The sequence below is a fragment of the Ruditapes philippinarum genome, unplaced genomic scaffold, assembly GCF_026571515.1.
Source record: "Ruditapes philippinarum isolate M1 unplaced genomic scaffold, ASM2657151v2 ctg1450_1_1_1_1, whole genome shotgun sequence".
NCBI lineage: Eukaryota > Metazoa > Mollusca > Bivalvia > Venerida > Veneridae > Ruditapes > Ruditapes philippinarum.
The window spans coordinates 64,750-92,658 of record NW_026851729.1 but is presented as its reverse complement, the minus strand read 5'-3'; the positions used below and the strand labels follow the sequence as shown (position 1 = coordinate 92,658).

Sequence of the window (27,909 nt, the reverse complement as noted above, 5' to 3'; positions counted from 1 at the left end):
ACTGTACTTGAATCATTGAAAACATAACATATAATAATTCATTTAGTAAGCATATATTTTTCTATCATATTAAAATATCAATAAAGTCATGTCAAAATCTTCTGTAATATTATTCTACATTCAAAATACATGATTATGTAAAACACATCTGCAAGCAGTTCATGAGAGTTCCTCTCTACATTTAAAGTTACATAATGACATCCAAGTGAACAGATAAAATAAGTTTACATTTCACCTTATATCAGAATTTGGGGACCTTTCTGTTGAAAATGTGTCAGAGTTAAATCGTATACATATACATGCACAGTGCGTTAACTGGAGTGCAGGTATAAGTTACCCGCACTCCAGAGCATGCCCATTGATTGGCTCATTTTTGCTGGGGTTAACTTATTGTGACGGAAGAGAAAGGGAAAGCGACAGAAATATCATATTCAGATGCTCGTTCATTGGTTACTTTTACCCGTGGTTTCATATTGTGACAACAGAGACGTGTTTTTATGTTTGACTATGATACAAAAGAGAAAAAACATCAAAAACACTCGGCAACCTGATTAATTCTCGGGGGCTACACCCACTCGTACAATACAGATAGCCTCGTGTTTCGATGCTCTTTCTATTACATATATAATTCCTTTCAATTTTATCATTTATTTCACATGAACGATAATGTACCCATGTGGCCAAGGTAATTTCTGTTAATATCCATCGAAATGTACTAGTAACGTTCAATTCATAAAAACAGTGGGGCAGTCTATTTTATATTTTACGCAGATACATGTATATACATGTATTCTATATAATGTCAACTGTCGCTCCATCACAATTGTATCTGTCAATATTTTTAATATATAATATACATTTTGCATGCAATTACAGTCTTTCAAAAAGCTTTACATGTAAGCATATCTCGAATATTAAGACATGTACATTGAAAAATACGGTAAAACATTTATGCAAATACAGCTAATGAGTGTTTCAAAGCTTTCACAATATCTTCATATTTATCTTAAACGAATAAGCAGCTAAGTTCTCGTATATATTAAAATATATAAAGCATAGATATATACAGAGAAAGAGAGACTCTATTCTCCTTTTTTCTTTTAAATTTGGAACAGCCTAAATAAAGTATCTAGATACATGTATCATATTAAATCTGTTTTTTTTTCCACAAAGAAAATAAAGTTCTCCGCACACAGGACGCTCTTCTTAATATTCCCGCGTTATTGGGGGCGCAAGCCCCCAATGTAATTACGATAAATTCAGCTTACTACCTTCTGAACGCGTTTAGGCTATCTAGCTGCGCTGAGCAAAAATAGTTCCAATATTTTGCCATAATATTCAGATCATCATTATACCTTATCTAATATAAAATTGACTGGTCATTTTATTACTTAAAATTAAATCCTTTTATCACAAAATTACAAATACCATTGCTTTACGCGATTTGAATATTACTACGCTAGCAGTCGATAAAAATTTAATGAGAACCAGTTTATTTGTTCTACCTTCTGGTTCCCGATGCATGAGAGCCAGAGTACTTACAAAAATTTGGTGCCAATTTTATCAAGTCATAAATTAACTAACTATCATAGAACACAATAATTCAGGAAGATGGAATACGATTTTCAAATTAGATAACTTTCAACAGTTCAAGCTTAAAATGGTTAAAAAGTGTGAATGACAGAGTAAAAATTTGTATGCGTATGAATACGAACTATTTTCCCTCTGACGTCATTTTCCCGAACGCCATCTTGGTCAGTTATTCCGAGTAAAGGTTGAGAAGATCTGCTATCAATATAGGAAGTCACAGCTATTACGTTGATATTTTGGTTGCAATCAATTCCGTATGTATAATCAAGTTTTCTTCACAATCTGGTAAAGCTATTGATATATTTCGCTTGATAGACTGCTAATTTTAGTGCAGTGTCAGCTCGGCCCTAAAACGTACTCGGCCCCGTGTCAGCTCGGCCTTTTTTCAACTCGGTCCACTTTTCAATTTATTAACATATTGGTTTTTCTTATCATTTTTTATTGTTGAAACCACATAATTAATATCTGGACTTATTTAGAAACCTGGAAGGATATTTTCTTAAATTATTATTACATTTTTGACTACTTTTTGAACACATTCTCTATCAGTCTATTACTCAATTTACTGTATTAGCTATCTAAGCTTAACAAGATAGGCCCAAAACTTGTCATGATATACAGGTAAAATGTAATAATTGGTGAAAAATGATAGTTTTCAATTTTATGATCATGATTTTTGCAAGGGACTGGAGGTAGTGCCCCAGACCTGTAATGAATAAAATCCTATCCTATGAGAGGTCCCAAAATTTAAAGGACTAGTATAATAATTATAATTGTTAAATACAATATGACCCCTGCAGGACCGTGAGACAGGGCGGACCGTACCAGGGCGGACTGTGACTTGAGACTAGGCGGACCGTATTTTGGGACATCAATAATTTAATACTTTTATTACATTAGTCCACATATAAATACTTTTTAAATCACGGTCCGCCTAATCTTGAGTCACAGTCTGCCCTGTCCGTAATTCAATATGACTTAAAATAAGATATACTTATTTCATACATGTAGATCTGATTTTCACAGTTTTGCCTTCATCAGATGTAGGATTTCATGATATTTATGGTCAGTCCATAATTTTATAGATTTTTTATTTGTAAATTTATAGACATTTATATCTGAAAAAAGTAGTTGTATTAAAATTCAAAACCACAGGTCGATAATAATAAGAATTAAGATAACTGATTATATTATTAAATATAACAGATTCCAGATAATGTGAATATCGGCATATTTTACGCTTTAAAATCAAATAAAAACGTACAATGTTTACCGTTAACAATTTGTTGCGTTCATTTACGCACTCTGTAAATTAATTACGCAAAGAATGTGAATTTGAAGTGTTTTTGGTGTGTACTTTCATTTTCGAAACAGCTGATTGACCGCTTCCATTTAACAGTTGAACTGTGTATCTATTTCCAATTAATACCTGTCAAGATACTTTCAACTATTTTTCTCTGTAAACCAGTCAAATTACGTCTTTATTGCTTACATGCTTGATAAAATAATTGTTCTATTTTCTTGATAATTGTAAGGATTTATTAATACACATAACGTGTCACATTGAAGGTTCCATGATAACCGCCATATGAACACATCTGCGGATGTTTCAAAATTCTAAATTTTACCAGTTCATGTTAAATGTTGAATTCTGCTTAAGCCGGTGCTAGGGGGCGTGGACGGTAACTTGCACTTTCCAGTACCGTCCATGAACAGGCTCAATCAAACCGAGCCTGCAACATTTTCAGTATTGCCGTGTTGGGCTTTCTTTAGGGATTCTGTATTTATCTATTTCATTACCTTTGTTGATATAAACAATCAATAAAAACAACTTGTCTTTAGCAGCGGAATTTTATATACATCATATTAAGTCATCATTACTTTTATTGTTTAACATCTATTTGATTATTATACTAATAGTATTCATGGAATTGGTAGAGGAATAGGCAGTGGCTAGCAGTATGAACCAGTATTGGCTGTATGCGAGTCAAATACGACTAGCATATACTCACTGTTGAGGCTAGCTGTACAGCATTTTAAAAATGAGTTGCCTAAAACAATAATATGCAAACTTGTTTTTCTAAAAGAAGATTTTATTTAATATCTTATACAATTTCAGTCAATGCGAAAGTAAAAAAAAATTCCACCCGCAAGGACTGGTATCCTTAGACTGATGATTTTTCCCACGCCCGGACTCTGACAGGGTTTTTTTGTAGGTATGGGGGAGGGATATTGCCATAATTATAAAGAAAAATATTTAGCATATATGAATTATCAGACTCAACTATAAGATACTAAAGAAAAAAATATACAGAAACATAATTGATAAAACATTAGTATAATTCACAAGAAAACAATACACAATCGCAACTACTCAGCCCTTTCCGTCAGTCTTCGGATAAGGACCTCGAACACAATAGTATGAATACACAGAACGGATGCGGTATTTCGGTCTAACCTACGCTAAGAAAATAAACATGTAAACAAAAAGTAATTTAATGCTGGGCGTTGTTTACAAGTTTATTTCCAATATATGTAGTAAACGATCACCTTAAATGAGTGATATTATAGGTACAAAAGCAAACAATTCATTATTTATATATTTATTATTATGGTTGTAGAAACCGAAAGTACAAAAAGTGAAAAACCCAACCTGTTGACATTTCGTCGGATTTGTTTAAAATTGAACATCAATAGGCATATCTAAATTACAAATTGTTGTCAGACAAATTTTCAAGCAAAAGAGTACCGGAACAGGCATTAGATGTCAAATATATACATTCGATTTACATTATTTCTGTTTCTGTTTACATCTGAAACCACGTGGTAGAACTACTTTCAATCCGTATTGTTTCCGAGGTTAATATTGTAGATAATAGCCGAGGCAGTTCCGAATGAACAATACATGTACATCTTTCAAAGGTTTAATTTTGAAGATTGGAGAAAAAATATGTTTTGGTAAAGAAATTAAACCGAGACAAGATGGTGGCTTACATTACTTAGCAAAAACTGGTCGTATCCTGCGGTGATTTTGGTTATCTTGGTCTGTGAATACAAGCAAAAATTAAAAAGATAGATCGATCTTTGAAGCTTTGCATATTTCAGAAGGCCAAAAATTGTTTCAAACTGGCTGAAATTTTATTCCGACATGACAACTGACTGTATCGAAATTTATGTCGACCCTACTGATTTTTAGTTGGGGAGGTCCGAGGACCGACAGCCTTTCGCACAGACTGCAATTTACAGTTGTAATAGTAATTTGTAGTGTTTGATGATCAAAAGAGTTTTTTCCTTCTGAAAATCATGGAGTTGAATAATTTAAATCTGTGTGAAAGCGCAAAGAGAAAGAGACTGAAAATTAATTTATTATATTTTTATGGACATTATTATATAGATACATTTGTAATCAAACATGTGGGTCAATTTCCAACAGTAGTTGAATTATGACAAAGTATTTTTAATAATTTTATTTCACTTTTAGCTACTTGAAAATTTCATGCTGGATGTTTGCTTACCATTACATTTTGCATAAGAGCTCTATGATTGACATTAAAGTCCACGGGCCAATTCATTTCTCATATATCTTTCCGATATCTTGTTATAATATAAAAGGCTGAACGTCATCGTAGAATTATTAGGAAAAAATATATATGTTCATTCTTTGTAAAACTGTTAGAAGACTTGCAAGTTACCAATTTTATCATTGCATTTATTTATTATTGAAAAAATGCTCAACGGCTATCCTCAACAGTGTGTATAGGCTAGAACTTTCAGTTTGCATTTAGGGTCAAAATATATTGTTACAGTCATGACAGCTTTCCCGTTGCTGTCAACAAACTTTAACCTTTCATAACTTTTCAGATCTTGGTGTATTGTCTTCATACTTGGCCACAACAACCCTTCAAATAGACCAGACTAAACTTGACCTCCATATAAACATTCAAGGTAAAATATTTAAATTTTCCTGATTTTTGCTATTAGTGGCTATGACTTTGTTATTTTTGAATGGATTCTCTTCAAACTTGTACGCAACAATCTTTCAGGATAGGACCTGATTCACTCATTAATGTCCTTGAAGCTTTTGTGATCAGAAGTTGTGTAGAATAATACAAATACAGAACAATTTCATTTACTTGGTTTTGCAATTTCTGAGACAATGGATTTTAAAGATAGTTGTTTTCTTAAAATTTAAGGACAGTATAGTAGATTGAAAAGACATTTAGTACATACTGTATATACACTATAACTACTATAGTATACTATAAAAATCTTTGTTCTTGGACAATTTTGAACAAATTGTTTCTTAAACAGTGTAAGAAATTAGGATTTGAATCGACTAGCCTGGTCGGACTACCAGATTTGAATATTAACTAGCCCAAAAGACATTTCTCTGGCACGATTAATTTGTTCAAAACAGTTGTTTGTATTGCCTCTTAAAATACAGTGGCTTGGTCAGGCCTGTTACTGTGAAAAGTTGGTAGCCCGAGGAGAAATTTAGTATTCAGGGGCTATAGGACTACTGCTAATTTCTAACACTGCTTAAATTATTGATTTGACTATTGATTTCAACTAACATAATTATTGGGATACTATATGTATATCTAATAATAATTATATTTTATCTTTCCAACTTTCTGTTTCAGATGGTCGGCCTACATGTCAGATTTGTAAATGTGAACGGCACGATATTGATTTTAAGGATGCTTTAGGGTCAATGAGGATGAAATAAAATGTGAGACTGTCAATCTGACAAACCTTGCAGTGAATAAATGGTAAAATGTTTCTTTCAGTAGCATGGCATTTAAGGAAGCGATACATGATAATTTAGAAGTGGTTGTATATGATATTTCTTAATTATTATATTCTAATAGCTTTTATTTCTTGACTTGTTTAAAGGCTGACACAGGATAGTTTATTTTAAGTCAGTGAGCTTCTGTCACTGGATAGACTATTGTCACAAAAATCCAAATTTATAAAAAGGAATTACAGTGAATTTAAATATCATCTTATAGAATAGAAATTAGGAACAAAATTAATAACAAGAACAATTGTGACATGTAACATGTATCTAGGAATTCAGCTTTCCTTTCCTTTTCACCTCAGAAGAATTCACATTAATTTAAAATAATGAATATTCACAATAAGCACTCCGACATATCTGACATATATGATTTCACTTACATGTAGCTGTCTATAGCTTATCAGAATCACTCACATTTATAAATTTAAATGATTTTGAAAAAATTGCTGCTTAGCAAATAGATAAAATACTTGGGGTGTCTGTGGCGATTGGTTGACTTTAAACCTTTAAGCCTTTCACTGCTGTAGGTTCGTGCTCTGCAAGTGTTTACGGATCATTTCATGTGAGAAAGCTATCTAGCTCATTTATGGAACATTGATGGTACCCAGGTGCCTGAAATCATACACATAGGTGCACCAAGGTCTTCATCAAGCAGTAAAGCTGGAAATTGTGCTTTAAATTGCCCCCACCCCACTCCCCGAAAAAAAAAAAAAAAAAAAATAATGGAATTTTTATTTTGCTGTTAACTTTTTCTAAACAAATATTTCAGGAAACAGTGGCGTTTGTATGATAGAACAGTAATAGCAGGAGTGATAAGGACAGATGCATGTAGATGTGTCTTCATGTCGGAAACACTAGAGAAATTGACACATTTGGGTTTTTCAAAACTTAAAGAAATTGGAATACCAGGAGACTGCTTGCCATTTGCAATGTTGGAATGTGTGATGTCGAAAGCCTCATGAATATAGTAACTTGACTTAATCTAATAAGAAAAAGAAAAGACATTGAGGAGAAAACTAGTCACCAGTCTTTCACCAAGAACATGAGATAACTTTCCAATATTTGAAATATTATAATATGTCTAGAACTTGAATGAGTGACATAATATGTATTGATATTGAATGTGCGACCAGTTTTTCACCAGGAAAATAAGATCACTTATCTATTTTTGAAATATGTATGAACAGAACTCTATCAACTTCAAGGTGAGAGTTTATCATGAAGAACATGAGATAACTTGTGTATGAACAGAACCACATTTGAATATAGAGGCGCCAGTTCATCACCAAGAAGATGAGCTAACTTATTAATGTTTGAAATCTGTTATACCCCTGCACAACAAAGTTGTAAGGGGGCTATACTGGAATCAGCTTGTCCGGCCGTCGGGCGTCTGTCGCATTTTTCATGTCTGTCCATAAAATTAAGATTCCTTTGACCCACAGTCTTCATATTTAGCATGGAGGTAAGTCATGATTAGTAGATGACCTCCATTAATTTTGAGAACACCAAGTCAAAGGTCAAGGTCACAGGGGTCTTGACTGAAGAAAGCTTCTCTGCCCAATAACTTAAGAATCCTTCGACCCACAGTCTTCATATTTAGCATGGAGGTTAGTCATGATTAGTAGATGACCCCTATTTATTTTCAGGTCTAAGGTCATGGTCACAGGGGCCTTGGCTAATTAAAGCTTGTCCGTCCAATTACCTAAGAATCCTTAGACCTATAGTCTTAATATTTGGCATGGAGGTTATTCAAGATTAGTAGAATACCCCTATTGATTTTGAGGTTACCGGGGCAAAGGTCAAGGTCACAGGGGCTTTTATTACAATAAGCTTGTCTGCTCAAATGGTCTCATATATTCATCATAAAACACCTCCAGGCAAGGCTGCATGAAATGGGGGGGGGGGGGGGTGTTATTGAAGTCATTCAATGGCCGTTTTAGTTTTGAGGTCAGTAGGTCCAAGGTAAAGTTCACTTTGATCTTTTCTACTAAAACATGTAGAATATATAACTTAGCAATGCACTGGCTTACTTCCCTCAGATTTGGCTGAGCTGTAAATGACTACTGTTGATTCTGACAAATTGGTATGTGGGGGTATTCAAGCTATGACAATGACAGTTCTAGTTTGTACAGAAAATATCAAGATGCAAGTTTCTTTTTAACCAGGTTTTCAATTTTGAAAATCCTGGTTATTAGATTGGGGTATGGCGGGCGGATGGGCGGATGGGCGGATGGGCAGATGGGCGGATGGGCGGATGGGCGTCAAACAAAATTGTGTCCGCTCTGTAACTCTTCAACCCTTTGAAGAATTTTGATGAAACTTCAGACAAATGTTTACCACATCAAGATGACGTGCAGAACGCATGTTCCGCATGGCTGGCTCCAAGGTCAAGGTCACAGTGACATTAACATTGAAAATCCTGTCCGCTCTGTAACTTTTCAACCCTTTGAAGAATTTTGATGAAACTTCAGACAAATGTTTACCACATCAAGATGACGTGCAGAACGCATGTTCCGCATGGCTGGCTCCAAGGTCAAGGTCACAGTGACATTAACATTGAAAATCCTGTTTACATGATTTTAACTTGAAATTGTGTCCGCTCTGTAACTCTTCAACCCTTTGAAGAATTTTGATGAAACTTCAGACAAATGTTTACCACATCAAGATGACGTGCAGAACGCATGTTCCGCATGGCTGGCTCCAAGGTCAAGGTCACAGTGACATTAACATTGAAAATCCTGTCCGCTCTGTAACTCTTCAACCCTTTGAAGAATTTTGATGAAACTTCAGACAAATGTTTACCACATCAAGATGACGTGCAGAACGCATGTTCCGCATGGCTGGCTCCAAGGTCAAGGTCACAGTGACATTAACATTGAAAATCCTGTTTACATGATTTTAACTTGAAATTGTGTCCGCTCTGTAACTCTTCAACCCTTTGAAGAATTTTGATGAAACTTCAGACAAATGTTTACCACATCAAGATGACGTGCAGAACGCATGTTCCGCATGGCTGGCTCCAAGGTCAAGGTCACAGTGACATTAACATTGAAAATCCTGTTTACATGATTTTAACTTGAAATTGTGTCCGCTCTGTAACTCTTCAACCCTTTGAAGAATTTTGATGAAACTTCAGACAAATGTTTACCACATCAAGATGACGTGCAGAACGCATGTTCCGCATGGCTGGCTCCAAGGTCAAGGTCACAGTGACATTAACATTGAAAATCCTGTCCGCTCTGTAACTCTTCAACCCTTTGAAGAATTTTGATGAAACTTCAGACAAATGTTTACAACATCAAGATGACGTGCAGAACGCATGTTCCGCATGGCTGGCTCCAAGGTCAAGGTCACAGTGACATTAACATTGAAAATCCTGTTTACATGATTTTAACTTGAAATTGTGTCCGCTCTGTAACTCTTCAACCCTTTGAAGAATTTTGATGAAACTTCAGACAAATGTTTACCACATCAAGATGACGTGCAGAACGCATGTTCCGCATGGCTGGCTCCAAGGTCAAGGTCACAGTGACATTAACATTGAAAATCCTGTCCGCTCTGTAACTCTTCAACCCTTTGAAGAATTTTGATGAAACTTCAGACAAATGTTTACCACATCAAGATGACGTGCAGAACGCATGTTCCGCATGGCTGGCTCCAAGGTCAAGGTCACAGTGACATTAACATTGAAAATCCTGTTTACATGATTTTAACTTGAAATTGTGTCCGCTCTGTAACTCTTCAACCCTTTGAAGAATTTTGATGAAACTTCAGACAAATGTTTACCACATCAAGATGACGTGCAGAACGCATGTTCCGCATGGCTGGCTCCAAGGTCAAGGTCACAGTGACATTAACATTGAAAATCCTGTCCGCTCTGTAACTCTTCAACCCTTTGAAGAATTTTGATGAAACTTCAGACAAATGTTTACCACATCAAGATGACGTGCAGAACGCATGTTCCGCATGGCTGGCTCCAAGGTCAAGGTCACAGTGACATTAACATTGAAAATCCTGTTTACATGATTTTAACTTGATTTGGCAGTCAAAGGTCATATCATCTTTGGAGGTAATTTAAAAAAGATATGATATATTATTTCATGTCTACTTTGTAACTTGTTTTTCATTATACAGAATTATCAATATAATTATAGTGAACAAATTCTTCTGTGCTGAACTCGTCCTACATTTCTCAACGGATTTTGTTCAAACTTTCACAGAAGCTTTGTCATCAAGCACCCTGGCACATATTGTCGGGGTTTTGTGATTGGATAGTTTTTGACCTAATTATGGCACTTTGTTTTTTTCCTTATACATAATATTATAGTGAACACTTCTTCAGTGGCAATTCCTCCTACATTATTCATGTTTTACATTGCACATAGTTACATTGTTTGTTGCTTGTATTTGTATTTCAAATACAACATATTTATCTACAATGGTGATAATTGAAAACCTGGTTTCATGGCATTGCCATGTTTCTTGTATTAAGAATAGACTTATTGATTAGATAACTTACAATATTTACAAACATTTATAATACCACACCCATTTAAAGTATTTCAGCTGAGAGTGTATTATCCAAAATACATGTATTGTTATAATGTACTTTATAGTATATTTATTGATATATTTATTGTAAATTTTGATTCTACTAAATTTTAAAAACATTTAGATTTTACTAGATCTTGAAAATATTTTGTTCCATGCTCTTTCATTTAATTTTGAATAATGAATCCAATAAATACCCATAATAAGTATAGGATTAAAATTGATAATGTTTTCTATCTTTAACTTATATAAAAAAGTAATGTTTAAACTGCTGGTTAGATTTCAAACAGGACTAAACAGGGGTGTACAGTGCCATCCTTAATTGTGCACATTGTTGGCATGTTCTCATTGTCAGATACCCATGGCCGAACCATTAATATTCATCATTGATTGCATGTTATGTGACATGTTTATCAATTGTGGGTATCCAACGATGGCAGCCATGTCCTGTTTCTCTGCACAAAATGGCCGAAGAGTTAAAAAAAGAAAAATCTATCACATGTACAACTGCCAAAATTCAAAAGAGTGATCAGAACCATACACAGTTTTGGGAGACATGTTTTTGTGACAAAAGCCCTTCAAGTTCATATATGACCTTGACCTTTATTTGATATAAAATATCTTTGGAGTTAGCTGGAATTGTCATTACTTTGTTATTTTTTACAGATTTGAATCATGCTTGAACAAACAAACACAGAACCAACATGTTGAATTTTTCTGATATATTTTGACCTTTAAATGACCATTACCTCCAAGGTTAAACAATTGAAATTCACTCACATTGTCATAACTTTGTTTTTGTCTATGATTTGATTCATTCTTGGACAAAAGAACAATTATCATTCAACTATGACCTTTACTATTCAAATTTGAAATTTACTTTATACATTTATATTATGTTTTCTAGGAGTACTCTAATAGATATTACAATATTCTCCTACTGATGTGTTTGACTTTCAATATAAGAAAAAGCCAAGCATGGCCCAAGCTAGATAGTGGCTCTTGTTTTCAATGCCAACTTGATTATATGTATCCATTCCAATTTACATTCTCACATGTATTATCTATTGTGCTTGAAAGGTTTCTACAAAAAATAAGTTTGTTCTTACAGTCCTGGTTTTATTTTAGAAATATTTTATAGACAGTTAAATTTTCTGTTTATTTTCTATCTGCATAATCATTTCTTGGAATAAATATAGTAAGTACACTGATTTATGTGTTATACATTCACATAAGGAAGTACTTTACATGAAAATTGGTTAAGCAACTATAGTTTCCCAACAAAATCCAATGTCATAATTTAAAATGTTTATTCATGATATATATGATATCAATTATGCATTTTGCCTGGGTTTGTTAGTATGTTCTTGGTACATGATTTTCAATTTTGACAAGAGTTTGGAAGCGATACTATAATATTGTGTACAAAATGGGCACTTATTCAACTTTGAAAGAAGAATGATATCAGATTGGAACACCTAAAGTAGATTGCTATACAAATCTCGAATTTAGCACATATTGCGCCCCCATCAGTGCTTTCAGCACTTTGATTTTCCTTGTAGTTGTTCAAATGCGTATGCAACTTGAATGACCTTGGCATCCTCAAACTGATTTCCTATAATCATCATCCCGATTGGCAGACCTTCAGATTTTCCCGCGTTAATTGTCAGTGCGGGGTGTCCTGTGCTGTCGAAAGGCGCTGTGTTTTTTATCATACCTAGGGCATTCTTAAAGCGTTCTGAAAATTGGTAACAAAAGTATTAACATCTTTATCAAGTCTTTAACAGGATCATATGAAAAAGTCAAAAAGTATATCGCAATTCTTTATATAAATTATCTCTCAAAAGAATAAAATGAAAAAATTGTACTCTTCGTCGCGTCTTAATAAGCAAAATACCTTATAAACAGGATTATATGAAAAAGTTAAAAATTAAATATTGGCTCTTTATAATTATCTCTTTATCAGGACAATGAAAAAAAAGGTAAAAAATCTTTATATAATACCATTTTAACAAAATAATATGAAAATTGTACAAATTATGTTTTGAACAGGATAACATAAAAAAGAGAAAATGTTTATTAATGCGTGTTCAGTTTTTAAAGCAGGATAACATGAAAAAAGTAAAAAAACTTTTATATGCAAATCACCCTCTTACCAGGACTAAATGAGGAAGTACAGTAAGCAATGTTTAAACACCCCTAGAAGTGTTCCAATTCCAAACGTCTATGTCATTTTTCCATACTAATCTATCACATTTCTATCAGTCTAATTCTTACCTGCTTTAATCTTACAATAAATATTTCGTTATAATTATTAATATATAATAATAATTATTATTATTATCATTATTATAATTACATGTATTTCAAAATGCTGACTCGCCTGTCTCTATACTGGTGGTAAAAGCTTAATTAATCAAACAAACCTTTGATAGTAGAATCTTTTGTCGGCAACAGGGGTGCTTTATATGGCAGTGTCGGCATTATGATGACGTCATACTTCTTTAACGCCTCGTCATAAGCTTTCGTCAACTTCATGTTCAAATTATGTGCACGACCATAGAACTGGTTGCCATAGGCCTACAAAATATTGATAATATTCTTTGTCACGAGAGTATTTGCTTGATGCTATAACTCACTACAGTGTTGAAGCAGTACCTTCAGACGCTTGCAGAAATCATTTCACAAAACAGCAAATATCGCTTTTTTGACAATTTTTACATTTCTCATTTAAATTGGTGTGAAGTTATGAATTAGACGTATGAAAAGGCAACATTTTAGCATTAATCATTCGTTCGAGTACCTTGTCCGGCATATCCCGGAATATGGCATTTAGTGTGGTGCTCCAACCCTTTTTTTAAGTCTCACTCCGCACGAGGAAACACAATTTCAAATTCAGCGATCTTAAACACTGGGCTAAAACCGAAAATGTTTCTGACTTGGGTAGAAATCCCGGTCACAACATCATGATCCCCTTTCAATGAGAGAATGTGAAGCACACGACCTTACACCTATCTCGATTTATAAAATTACACTAACGGCAACTGAACTGCAGTATAACCTCTACTTAACAGCCCTCTATACAGAAATAACCTCTTTACAATAAGTTACAACAGTATTATGTCTTTCCAAAGAAAATATTCACAATAAATTTACAATAAATTCACAATACATTCACAATAAATTCACATCAAATTTAACATCTCTAGAGGAACAGCTTGCAGCAACAACCAAAATCTGTTGTCACCCATCATCAGAGCTTGTAATGCACCTTATTTGTATCTTTCGTCAAAATCTCACAAAGCCGTAAGAAAATATGACTGTACATGTCATTCATAGGCAAGAGCCGGTTGAACCGGTTGATGCTCCCCGAATTGGTTTTGGACACAGGAAGGTATACCTTTTGTAGTGTCAGAGTTATGTCACAGACATAGTTCAAAGCGTTAAAACAGCACAACACAATGTCTCAATATGGTGATCATTTCTGTGAAATAGTTGTAAATTCAGACTTCAAATAACAAAGTTATGGGCCGGACACAATTTTGCTGCAAGGTCATGCTGTGACCTTGACCTTCAAGGTAGCGACCCAAATGTTGCGCACGACACGTCGTCTCAATATGGTGAACATTTCTGTGAAATAGTTTTAAAATCCGACTTCAAATAACAAAGTTATGGGCCGGACACGAATTCGGGACGTACGACGGACTGACTGACGGACGGACCCCGACGACTATATGCTCCCCCAAAATTTTTCGGGGAGCATAATAAAGAAATATTGCGCATAGTTTACCTTTTCCATATATTTTCCAAACAAAATAACTAACTTCATTATTTCAGACAGTTGTTTCGGCTCCGATTTATATCCCTGTGACAATTTCTTCATCATTGATTCACTATAATATCCTTTGTTATGGTAACCCAAACCTAAAATATATGAGCAAAATTTCCGATAAGGTCAGGTTAGTTAATCTATTGTTTTTGTTTGTTTGTTTAATTGGTTTTTTTTGGTGGGGGGGGGGGGTTTAAATCCAGTGCCAGATACGAAGAATGTCAAACCCATGGGAGCTGGAAAGAAAAAACATGTGCTCAGTGGTTCTGGGTAAAGAATTTAGAGTTTTTAGATGTCACACATGAAGCTTTTATCCCCGTCATCAATTCAAATTTTCACATTTATCTCATACAAATATAGGCTAGAGTACAAATGATAGCCAACTTTTTTCTTCTTGTCCAAATGAGTTAATGCGTTATTCACATGAAAGCTCATTGTTCATTATTGCATCATTATATGTTAGTGTATACATGTAGATTTTTAATTTTCTAAACAGTGGTGAAATTTAACCTTGATAACAATATCAGTATTAATTTATAAGAATTATAATAAACATTTATGACCATTATAGAAAGCTTGCTTATTACCTGCCCCTCGAACCATACACTGGTACGCACCCTCCGTACAGATAGGGGACCAAATAGCAATACCTGAAATATAAAACAAGCTGAAGGCTGGCTTGGCTCTTTACTGATGACAAATGTTTATCTCTTTTGGTTCCAGCAGGTTAAGGGTTTATAAATATTATCATACTTGGCGACAGGGCCGATTAGAAATCTAATGATCGCTAGCCACATGGGGCAAGACGTTGTTTCCTTGCGCAAAAAACTTTACACTAATTGCTTAGTACTAGTTGGTTCCAGGAACGGATTCGAAAGTGTTTCAATCAGCTTATAAGCCTCCGACACAATCGGACTAAAATAAATTCTGTAATAAACCAAATATCATCATGTATATTATTATATATTATATAGAGAGATGTAGGACAATATCTGTAACGCCGCCAAGGTATGCATAGAAAATAAAGCATGTTGTTATTCATTCATTAATGAGTATAATACTGAATTCTATTGGACGACTTCTAACGCCTCGTTTGAATTATGTTGTGTAGTTACGAGTCCAATAGAATCAATATTGTACTGATCAATGTATAATAACTTCTTTGGGCTTTTTCTGAAAATAGAACAAGGAATATAAAATAATAGGACAAGGAATAACAAACAAACAGAAAAAATAAACAGGTTTGTCAGATTAGAAATTAAACATGTTACTTATGATACAACATTACATGTATATAGTAAATGATACTTATTGCTATTGTTATATATTTGCTTATTTTATTTTATTAAAGGCCCTTTTGGTGTTCTGAAAAAGTGCTCAATGGCCTAACAGCTGAATTGTCGCAACTATAGTGATTAAGTATTTTGTATTTAAGTTAACAACCACTTTGTTTTTGTTTTGCTACCTTAATGTCACAGTTTTTCACATTTTCGTGCCTTACACACAGTGATAAGCTTCTAATATTCTTTAAAACTATTATTAAACCTCGTTAAACATAATGTTTACCCCCTTCCAAAGATGAACAATACATTGATTTTTGAGGCATAATGTGCCTTTAAATAAGGTTATCATTTCTTTAACACACCATGTTTATGTAAAGGGATAGATGTTTCCTCTACTGTCGCTCCAGCTTTATTCAGTTGCTCAGCCGCTGCTCGAACCACTGACTGTACATCGGCGTCGCAATCTGTAAACCCCTCTGTCAATAATCCGATCTTCCAACCGTCAAGTTTCACATCAAGCTGTAAAACAAAAAAATTACTTTAAATATCAACACCGAAAATTTATTTACTCTTGCACCTGCCACTTACACAAATACATGAAAACTTGTGCAAAATCTTAAGTTCAGGAAAAAAAAACAAGTAAAAATGAAAGTAAGTTAACGATTACAAGATGTTTAAACATTTTCCAGTGTTTCAGGATAGGTGCATTAGGGGAGATACAAGAGGGATTGGACGGGAAACCTCTTGAGAATGAAGTGCTTTGTCGCGACGCAGTATGCTATATATGCGGCAATATGCCATATTATTTCTTCCGCATAGCATACTGCCGCTGTCCGCCGATACGTATTGACGGAATGCGCCAGTTTGCGAAAACCTCTTATTTCACTTTATTTGTCTCTTATTTGAAATCAACCAATCAGATGTTTTATTATAAATACATGTATTTGATCATTGTCAGTTATTTTTTTATACTTGTTCTGTTTAATCCATATATTAGCTCTTACTTTGTCTTTGGATAGACATAACAACATTATACATGCTTAAAGACTACAGATCATTTGTTATCAGCGGTCATTAAAAAAAATCAACAACAAAAAAACTAGGCTCATAAATTATTATAATGGTGGCTACGAGTTTTTCGCTCAGACTGAAACTTTTTCCTAATGTTTGACTTGATTGTATTCTTTCAATAAAGAACGCACTATGCAATTTGAAAAAACATCATATGGAATAGTGCGTCGTTATCAAGCAATTGTAAAAAAATGTTTAGGAAAACCTTTTATCTTTAAAACAGACAATCGGATGACAATTGTAAATTGATTCTTTTATTTAAAAAAATACATTAAAACGTTTTCAATTAATATAAGATAAGTTTTACACTTCACACTTTTTGAAACAGGAGCCGGTTGAATCGCTGATGCTCCGTGAGACCACCTCTTGAGTTTAAAGATGACATCTCTAGTAGTTTTAGAGTAAAGTATGAAAAACTACAAAAGACAATAACTCAAAAATTATGTAAGAGAGTTACGGCTCTTAAGCACTACACATCTCCACAATGAGATATATCCATCTAAGAAGTTTTAAGATAGTAGCTTGAATAGTTTTTGACTTATGCTCCGGACAAGAGTTCGGACGGACGGACAAAGCGGCGACTATATGCTTTCGGGGAGCATAAAAATGTTTGGTCGGTCTGTTTGGCTTGGCGTTTTATTCCGCTAAATATTGAAAAAGGATTCTTTCTGAGGTTTTCTATTATGCAAAATACTAAAAATTCTTAACATTTAAACGACCCTTTAATTGATATTTTCAAAATATTGACGAAGTGCTGCAGTATGCCATTAAAAAATGCATATGGCATACTGCATAACCCCTTCCAACGCAGTATGCCATACTGCGGCAGTAAGCCTTTAAAGGTGCGGCAGTATGCCATATAACCTGCGGCAGTATGCCATCCATAAGGCATACTGCCGTATATAGCATTCTGCGTCGCGACAGTGCTTAAAAGGCATTTACAGATCAATTTCCTTTAATAACAAAGCAATAGTGATATTGTCAAGTTAACTAATAAACAATTTTATAATTCATAATAGCTGGAGAAAAAAATAAACAAAAAAAGAATAACAACAACAAAAACTTTAAACTATCCTCAAAACAATACCAAAAGAACAATAACAATAACACACAAAAAAACATAAAAACTGTGAAAGAGCCCGAAACAATGAAACAAAACTACCAAAGTAAATATACAAAATGAATCCATTCTTTTAAGGATCATACACTTTACTTCAAACCTTCTGTTACCATTCCTACATATGTACGTTCTGCAAGTCATTTAATTAACCCTTTACCTCATATATACGCGAAACAACGCACTTTCGATCCCCCCTCTTTTAGGTCTCAAATAGTGAAGAAATGGGCCCCAAACACATGTTTTCGTTTGAGAAATGTTGCTAAAAAAATGAGCACTTCGCCAAGAAAATTTTGGACTTGTGAGAGGCTAAAAATGACCCCAGGTCGATCCTACGGTAACGTGTAACCAACGCTGAAAAGCCTTGGACTCTATCTCAAACCATTGAAAAGTTGCAGCACTTTGAAATAAATTTTTATGGAAAAAATCAAGGCAAAAAGTGATTTTTGTCAATTTTGAGATGTCCCCTCGTTGCCATGGTAACAGGAAATTTAAGATTGAGCATGTCGTTACAAAGGCAGAGGTCCAATCAACAGTTGTGCCAAGTTTGATTAGTATTGAAGCATTTTTCATAGTTTCATAGCAGTTTGAACTTGTAACAGTAGGCTTTTCAATGAAAACGGCCATTTTTCACAATATGCTCATGAGGGAAAGGGTTAAACATTAATACGTTTTCTTTTTATCTCAAATTGACTTATACGTCTTTCAATCTAGGCAAAAGCATTTTATCATTGCAGTTTTGGAAAGTTTCAAAACCGAAGAGCGAACGGTGCATACATGTTTCTTGACCAGACGACACCGATTTGTCGGCTGATCTTGGTCTGCATTGGTCAGTTATCGCCAGCATGCTTAATTAAATAAGTATTCAAATAACATTTACAGCCGTCTGCTTTATTTCTTTGTAAATTCCAGCAGTAGAATTCTACTGATCCAACTTTATAACTCACCAGTGATGTATATTTGGGGACTTTCAAGCCACGTGGTTGGCGTGGATCTTGACCGTCATCAAATCCAGCAATTGCCTGAAATGGATAAAACAGTATTTGTCAGATTATTAAATCACAACCCTATCGACTTCTTATCTATGACTGCACGTGGAATGTGGTTGGCAATGATCGCCACATTATCCCCCCCCCACCATCCAGAAAGTAAATTGAATAAAGACCAGTTAGTCCCAAAACCTTACCACATCAGCGAAGATCACACAATAGTGTAAGTTCTATCATAGAAGTTTAACATGTCAACAAAGATCATTCTTCGCGAACTGGTTAATTTACAACAAAAAAGTAAAGATTTTGCACTATTCATGTATGACAGCTCAAAAGCTCAAAATTAAAAACATGGTAGTCTTTCAAAATCAAGATTTTAGTTGTTTCAGAATATTTTTGTAACTGCATATCGTTTGTATGTATGCAGTTTTCTTCAGTCGTATGTAAACAGTCGTTTCTTTATTTTTCATGCTGGTCCCGGTCCAGAGTTCTTTTTTTTAAACCTTATGTCTGCCGACACGCTCGTCGCCGTGATTCTTACATAGCTGCAATCTGACTAAAATTCACGTCTGCTCATTTCATCAATGACTAACTTTAAGTTCAGGTCTATTTATTTCTAGCATGTAGATCTTATTGCCACCGAGTATGTTTCGCCTTCATTGTGATTCGAATTTCCGAGCCATGCAATAAAACCGTTCTTTAAAGACAGACAGACGAAGTATCAAATATCGTTGTCCGTGGAAGTAAAACAAATTGTTTGAAGTAAATGTACTTGTAATTTGAAACAAATTAATTGGATATAATAGACGAAATTTTCAATGGAAACACCATGTTTGTTCCCGAAATCGTGAAAATTACCTACTCAGTATTGGTTTCCAGGGGTTAAAATTGGAAACTGCATCGCTTTAAAAATTGTGAACGCCCCCCCCCCCCCGATGATTGGTGGTCGTCAGATCCTAATGCTTAGCGTTATGTAGAAGCTGACTTTAACCAGATTGTATACATAGCTGTAAATGCAAGTCTTGACGTCATTATACATTAAACATATTATTACATGAATAAAGAAAATGTGATGAACAATTTTTACCTCTAACAAGACAGCGCAATCACGAACAGTTCTCGTCATAGGTCCAAGGTGGTCACATGTTGTCTCTATAGGAACGGCTCCTGTGTACGGAACGAGACCCCAGGTCGGTTTAAGCCCAACGATACCACACCATGACGCCGGAATTCGTATCGAACCTCCTTGATCCCCGCCTATTGCCATGTCAACTTCGCCATTAGCAACCTGTCATAGCAACTTTATAAAATACATGTGCAAAAAAACATTACAAATTGTTTTAAAATATCTTTACAAACATTGATATTAATACAAATACGTTACTAGCCGAATGTAGTGGTATATTTATACTTACTGCAACAGCGGAACCAGCACTTGAACCCCCAGCGGATCTTGCCTTGTCAAAAGGGTTCAATGTTGCCCCAGTGTCATTGGTGTAGCTACTACCGCTGAAGCAAAGGTGTTCACAATTTGTCTTGCCCAGAATCCGTCCCCCTGAAAATAATTGCATAACACTTCATTATTATCATAAGCAAACATCAATAAAATAGCTGCAGCAACACCAAAAAAGAACAACAGAAATGATTACATAAATTATTAATTAAGAACATCGATTTGCATGCAAAAGAAATACAAATTCTGAATCTCCTTTAAATTAAATTTTCCTCATCTTTCTCATTTTGTGGTATGAAAATTATCTTATTTAATTCGTGGCTTCCGCCACTCATGAAATATTAATTTTCATACCACTCGATGAAAATAATTCCTGTATTTTGAGAAAAATCTTAAATACAATGTATCCTCTAAATATCTGTTAAAATTATCAATTCACGTTTTACGTTCTCCTTGCTTTAAGTCATCCCAAAATTAAGTATGATTAAATCTAGTATTTCGATCTACAGAGAATGCGCATGAGCGAAATACAACATCCGTTACTATGGAAAATCGTATTGTAGAAAGGGCTACACTTTTAGAGATATGAAGAAGAAAATCAAAAGTAATTCAAATAACTGTATATACCTTTGAAAGACTACACAGAAACTTATATCACGTCTTTTTCAGCATGTAAAAGGTACATAAATCACATGGAAATGAAAAGAAAAGAGTGTGAAACCCCACCCATCCTTTAAACATAATTGTCGCAGGAATGACCAAGGATCAAACCCGACTTACCTGCATCAAGTATTCTAGTGACAACAGTAGCGTCGATGTCAGGTACATATCCTTCCATTATCTTTGATCCATTCATCATAGGCACGCCAGCTACACATACGTTATCTTTGATGGCCAACGTTTTTCCTTTGAGAATCCCGTCTTTGGCACCTTCTATGTCACATCTCCAATACCTAGGTATAAACACAGAAATACACAACGCAACAATTTTTTCAAAGGCCCTTTATGCATCAAAGGCTTTATGTCTGTATTTCTTAAATAGCAAATTTGTTTTTTTAGCACACTTTGGGAACTACAATAACTGTTTTGCTTTCTTGTGCTTTTCGGAAAGATAAAATCTTATAAATGTTTGATTTAATAAATTTTGTCATTGATGGAAATCAAAATCCTGTTTCTCTTCTTTATTTTGCTATATTTTTAAAATAATTTCAAATTTTGGCTCCTTCCTACAGGTAACAGGTATCTAACATTTCTCTAAAACCAGTGTTCAAACGATATAAAATTCATGTTTGCCCTTTCTAAAGAAGTAAAAATGTATTTGTTTCTAAAGCATGATGTTCCTTTAACATTTATATTCACTTTTTATGGCTTTTCTAATACGTTGTCAATATTTTTAAGGAAGAAATACACATTCAACACATTAATTAAACAATGTGCACATGTACTGACTGGGTCCCCCCACCCCTTTCAAAGATCCGGTACAGTGTATTTTGAAACTGAAAAAGATATGGTACACGTTGGCCGTTTCTGTCCCTCTGAGAAATCAAGAAAGCGTTCTTTGACATGGTTAAACCGTACATAATGTGAACTCACTATTATCCAAATACGAATTACGGAAAGGCGCGAAGTTATCTGAATTACAAATACGAAGACTCACGAAGAATATCTGCATTTTTTGTATATTTATAAAGAAAAACTTTGCAACGAAAGGCATTTATAGTACTCCCCGCGGGTACCGCGTCCTTGCCTATTCCGATGTAATAGGAAATTTGTTTCTTTACACATTGAATGTTACCAAATACTGTTTCCACCATTATAGTGAAAGTGGAAGTGCTGCTTTTTGTGAATTCGGATAGAAATTGTTTATAAAAATTTTTCATTTCAAATAAATTCTGTCATTGATAGGAAAATCCAAAGCTGCCTGTGTGTGCTGAAAAAAACTCTTTATTTTACCCCATATTTAACGGTTAAACTTATAATTTCATATTCCGACACGTGAAGGTCGTCTGCTGAAACTGTAGTGACAGCATATTCTGTTACAAAAAATTATACTGAAGCCAAAAAGGGCCATCAATTAACATACCACGGTACCATATAGTGCTCTCCGTATAAGCTCCCATTCTAAACATGGCTGATCGCGCATAGATGTTTCTAATTAAAATCATTGAGTTATTCTATGAATGACATGTGTATTTTAAAGTCAAGATGCGACAGCTAAACACAATTCAATAAAATAGTTAATATAAGTTCTTTTTATTTGTACAATTGACATTACGCCAGAGAAGAGATTGCTCCGCCCACTGATTCACGTGACCCGGTCATTCAGAACCTTAGACAAAACACGGTACCGACGTTTACAGGAAATTATTATGCCACTAAAGTTACTAATGAATTTTCCTTATATAATTTGGTATAAAAGTTTAATACTTTTCTTGAATAGTTCAATGTATAATGGTATTTAAAAAAAGTAACAAATAACTTCATTCATGCATTAATTATGAATAAAACGTTTGGCAAAGATCTTGTTATATTTCTCGTTGACTTCGAGGAAGATGTTACTGACAAAATATCATTTTAGTTTACAAATTCAAAGATAGTTAAAATTTAAGTAGCGGAACATATAAATAGTAAAATTATATCAATAACACAGTAACATTTACAAATGTTTTTAGGGTTTTATGTGAGAAATCATTTATATATAATGCATTTGTGCATAAATTGTTAAAATTAAATGAGTAAATTGCCCTTGCGTAACTTTGTAGTATGATATATGATTATATGTATATGTGTACATTAGATATGTTTCGTGATAAAACGCAATATTATTCACTTCAAAATAAGTTTCGCATACACCAGACGGTGAGACCTCGGTTTTAAAATAAAACCGTGATTAGGTATGATGTTATTGAAGCAGATGTATCGAAATATTTAATTTAATTCATTGAGCTTTAATAGAAATATTTAGGTAGGATAATTTCACATAAATATTCATAGCATATTCTCGCATTTTATTTTTCTACTGCAGCATTTTATTGACACTATGTTAAGAACGAACAAAAATGTCATCATCGTCGGATACCCACGGCCGAACCATTAACATTTATTTAATTTATGTAACATGTTTATCAATCGTGGGTATCCGACGATGAAATGTCATATCAGACCTATAATATATTATGTGATTATGAATAGACATAATTGTAATAAAGGAAGGAATAGAGTATTTGTGTATTTTTTTCCTTGTTTAATGCATTGTGGTATAGCCAGGCTTCATAACCTCTGATCGCCATTCAAAATTCCATTTTATTTAGTTCCGCCTATTGTTTTCTCGTTTAGGGCAAACGCATTTTTTTACTTGGGGACCTTATGCCGCTTTTCATGGAATGGCACTTATGTGTCACATTAAAGGTTCCATGATAACCACCATATGAACACATCTGCGGATGTTTCAAAATTCCAAATTTTACCAGGTCACGTTAAATGAGCCGGTGCTAGGGGGCGCGGACGGTTACTTGCACATTCCATTACCGTCCATGAACAGACTCAATCAAACCGAGCCTGCAACATTTTCAATTTTTTCGTTTTGTACGTTCTTTAGGATTCTTTATTTCTCTCTATTTTAACTTTCGTCAGAGATGTAGACAACATCTAGATAATATACATGTCTCTGCTTTTGTACCTGCTATATAACTTATTATCTTCATATATACAAAGTTGCTGATATTTTTTTTTGCAAAATGAACTAACTGACTCCATCTGTCAATATGTCAGGATAGTTGGTAACTTTGATATACCGATTTAATAGCTTTAGATTGACAAACAATCAAAATAATTTCAGTATAAATACTGCTGCACCATTGTCTTATACAAATAGTTTGTCTAAGGAAAATGGTGGATTTTGCAGACATCTTAGCGTGAAACTGATAACGATCGCCGATTGGCTTATCTGTAAGACCCCTGCCAGCTTGATTGACAGGCGGCGTAATGTCAATTTGCTGGAAATAATAAGAACAGTGGTACCATATGGGACCATCCTACTTAAGTTAAACTCGACAGAATGTTTCGGATGATAACCTCTCTGGAATTAGCTTCGTTTCTTGTAACAATCAGACTGACAATCCATGGTCAGCAATATTAAAAATTCACTACAAGAGCTTCGAACTAAATAAAGCTTAAAAGACAGACAATTTTCCAAAGGTAAATCAGGTAAATCATACCACGCATTGCAGACATTATCTTCCGGTTCCGGTCTGAATCCAGGCGCTCTTGGATATTTAACCGGAAGTGTAGGTGCAACAAGGTCATTCACTATTTGATAACTTGCTGCTAGCGTTTCATCTATGTGCTCTGAAACATCATTTTTGGTTTAAATGGAAGTTAATATTTACACTAATTATATAAGAATAAGCAATTAACAAAATAGATAAACCTAAAACCTTTCTTCATTGTAACTTGGTCGGTTCCTATACGTCTCTTGAACATGACGTGCATTTATTAAAATGAAGAAATTAAAGTAACGTCGGCAAATTGGCAACAAGATTTATCTTTGAACATCTTGGCGCCGTCGCTACCTGTGACCATTACCCATATTACCCAAACAAAAGACAAAGTGATTATACACCCTGTGTACATTATTTTGAAAATTTATTAGGTAATGGATAAACCCTCTTCAAAAATAGATTCTCAAGTATTCAAACAATCGTTTTACAGTTTTGACCTAAGTATATAGCAATAAATTTTGAGCTGCCTCGATCTAAAACCTCGTTCTAAAAAAACAACTTGCAAATATGGGATTTATGAAACACAGTTCAATTGCCATAAATAATATTTTATCTTATCTACTTAATACCCCGAGAGACAAAGCCCAAATCTAGAATATTTCAATGACATACCTTTATAATACTCTAGTTCGCCATCTTCACAATGTAGACCAAACTCATTGGCAAGGTCAGTCAGTTCGGCAATATTCGGAGTCCGTGCAGCACGGTTTCTAAACAAACCGACTGAAAATAAAGGGGGAAAACAATATCCAAGTATTTGAATTGCTGTTTGTTTGGCATATTACTGAATGCTTCTACTATTAAAATAAAATTTTGAATCATTAAACAGACAAAAACACACAAAAACACAAAAACAACAACAACAACAACTCTGCTCGGCAGAGCTCGGGACGGACATTGCCATGATAGTTGAGGAAGAAGATAGAAGCGCCCAAGAATACTCCGTCTGAGAGGTATATCATGGATGTAATACCTCAATACAAATTACTACTGTGTATTCGGGAAGTAGCAAGTATTTCTATACACTTTGCACTTATAAATTTCATGTCTGATTTTATTTCGGTCAACTGAAATAAAATACTTGTTTATTGTACACGCGTTTTATTAACAAAAGAACCAAAGATGTTTACAATTTCTTCAAGGTGTCTCTTTAATATGCCCTCACCACCATACCTCGCATACCTTTAACTTGCGCCTTACTGCACAATTGCTACGGGGACCCAGGCACGCAGCACAGTCGCAGATGGACGCAGCAGGGACGCAGCGACAGTTTTAGAATTTCTTCAAGATGTCTCTTACACAATATGCTAATTTATGCATGATCTCTATGTGAGATTTTGCCCTATCCCCACTAATCGAGGTATTGACTTTACCCTGTTTAAATATTGCTTGATAAATTGCCGTTCGCATTGTTATAATTGTTAGCATGCTAATTTTGCACGACACTTAACTTACCAGAAGTAGTATAAACATTTTTATTAAAGTTAAGGATAAAATGCGTTATAATCTATCTGTAAATATCAACAATGTCAACCAATTATGTAAATTGGACTGCACAAAACTATCAACACTAGGATGCTGATTGAATAGTGGATAGTGCAGACCATAATCAAATATTGCAATGCCACCTGTTATATTTTCAAAATACTTTTCGGTTTGTGTTTTTTTTTTTCAAGCGGCGGGGTGGGGAGGGGGTGGCCAAGGGACAGGAAGGTTACTGGCCTTGCTACGTTACCCTAGGTGGCAGTATCAGTGTTAGGACACCCCACCACACCCTGCCCCTGGATCCCTGCTACAACCCTGGCAAAAATAATTCACTTTTAAGGCTTACTATAAGATACTAAATACAAAACACCCGATAAAATCTTTAAAAAATTCTATATATAATTTGATCTTTAGTATCTTATAGTAAGCCTTAATTTTAGTAGTGAATTTTTTTTCAGGGTTGTAGCAGGGGTCCAGGGACAATGTGGGTGATGTGCACAGCCACCTGTGTACGTTACGTCACACCTATCCATCCATCCATCTGCAGGCCTACTTGGTTTAAACATATTTATTTAAGCTCGATTGTGAAACAAGTTCTTGCAACTTATATTAATCACTTTCGAGTCCGCTTCCTGGAACCATTCAGTGCCGGTGTCATATGAAGAAACATGGTCGTGGCCAGAGTCTTAGTAGGGCTCGAACCCATGATCTCTGGGTTGAGAAGCAGACACCTTTATCACTAGGCCACCGCTCCCCTAGGCCTAATTACTTCGGCGTACTATTTTAGAACTTTTTAGGCCTTTTAAAGCTGCACGCCTCCAGATCTGGCCAGATGAGCAAAAATATATCAATGTATAAAATCAAACTTGAGAAAAATGTACTAAGATTTTAGGAAAGGTATAAAGCTTAAAAATTCTAGTAAAAATTTGCATGTTATATGCGATTAATGACCGAATTTTTCAGTGTGTAATACTATATTTCTACTGCGTTTATACTAACGCAGTAAGGGCTATTTTTGCATATTTTGACCTCTTTATAGTAATGTACATAGGTTGTATGTGTCATTGATAATGTGTAAATTGCATTCGTTTGGTAACTTTACAATATTATACTGTTAGATAGATTTTCAAATTTTCAAGAAAATCAGCATGAATCTGGAGGTGTGCTGCGTATCACATACATGTGTATTTACATATGCTATTAATACGACGATAAAAGAGCTCTGAAAATGACCTAAATGTGAGCCTTGAAAGACAACACAGAAATTTGTTTAAAATGAAAAAAAAAAAACATACCATCTCCTGGTTTATCCGCCATGTTGCGAATAACAGGTATGATAAATGAAGTTTAATCGAATGCAAGGTCACGGTTTCTTTTTTTTTTTATTAAATTAACATCAAAACACCGCAAGTCCTATAAATAGATTTAGCTGCAATGTAAAAGTACAGTAGGCTATGTCT

At 34.5% G+C, this 27,909-nt stretch overlaps 1 protein-coding gene and 1 long non-coding RNA gene across 2 annotated transcripts; one reads left to right on the top strand and one right to left on the bottom strand.

The window, feature by feature from the left end:
- Positions 1 to 37: 37 nt before the first annotated feature.
- Positions 38 to 27,909, bottom strand: LOC132738391 (amidase-like). The gene is made up of 13 exons (XM_060725888.1): positions 27,745 to 27,909; positions 25,577 to 25,687; positions 24,902 to 25,031; positions 21,465 to 21,637; positions 20,647 to 20,786; positions 20,319 to 20,519; positions 19,190 to 19,264; positions 16,417 to 16,573; positions 15,359 to 15,421; positions 14,733 to 14,866; positions 13,369 to 13,522; positions 12,495 to 12,680; positions 38 to 1,225 (listed from the first exon to the last, which is right to left on the bottom strand). The coding sequence occupies exons 1-13, from the start codon at positions 27,764 to 27,766 to the stop codon at positions 1,221 to 1,223; spliced, it is 1,551 nt and encodes a 516-aa protein (XP_060581871.1). The 5' UTR covers positions 27,767 to 27,909; the 3' UTR covers positions 38 to 1,220.
- LOC132738399 (uncharacterized) lies at positions 1,745 to 8,542 on the top strand. Its single transcript, XR_009626872.1, has 4 exons — positions 1,745 to 1,844; positions 5,452 to 5,535; positions 6,234 to 6,362; positions 7,161 to 8,542. It is a non-coding gene; the product is annotated as an uncharacterized LOC132738399 (long non-coding RNA).

What these genes read in the sequence shown, in the direction of transcription:
- LOC132738391 (XM_060725888.1), bottom strand. Translation starts at nt 27,766, where the DNA reads ATGGCGGATAAACCAGGAGATG. An exon ending in TATCCCTTTACATAAACATG is followed by an intron (nt 15,422 to 16,416) that starts GTGTGTTAAAGA and finishes TTTATATTTCAG; the next exon opens with GTATTGCTATTTGGTCCCCT. An exon ending in GTGTATGGTTCGAGGGGCAG is followed by an intron (nt 14,867 to 15,358) that starts GTAATAAGCAAG and finishes CATATATTTTAG; the next exon opens with GTTTGGGTTACCATAACAAA.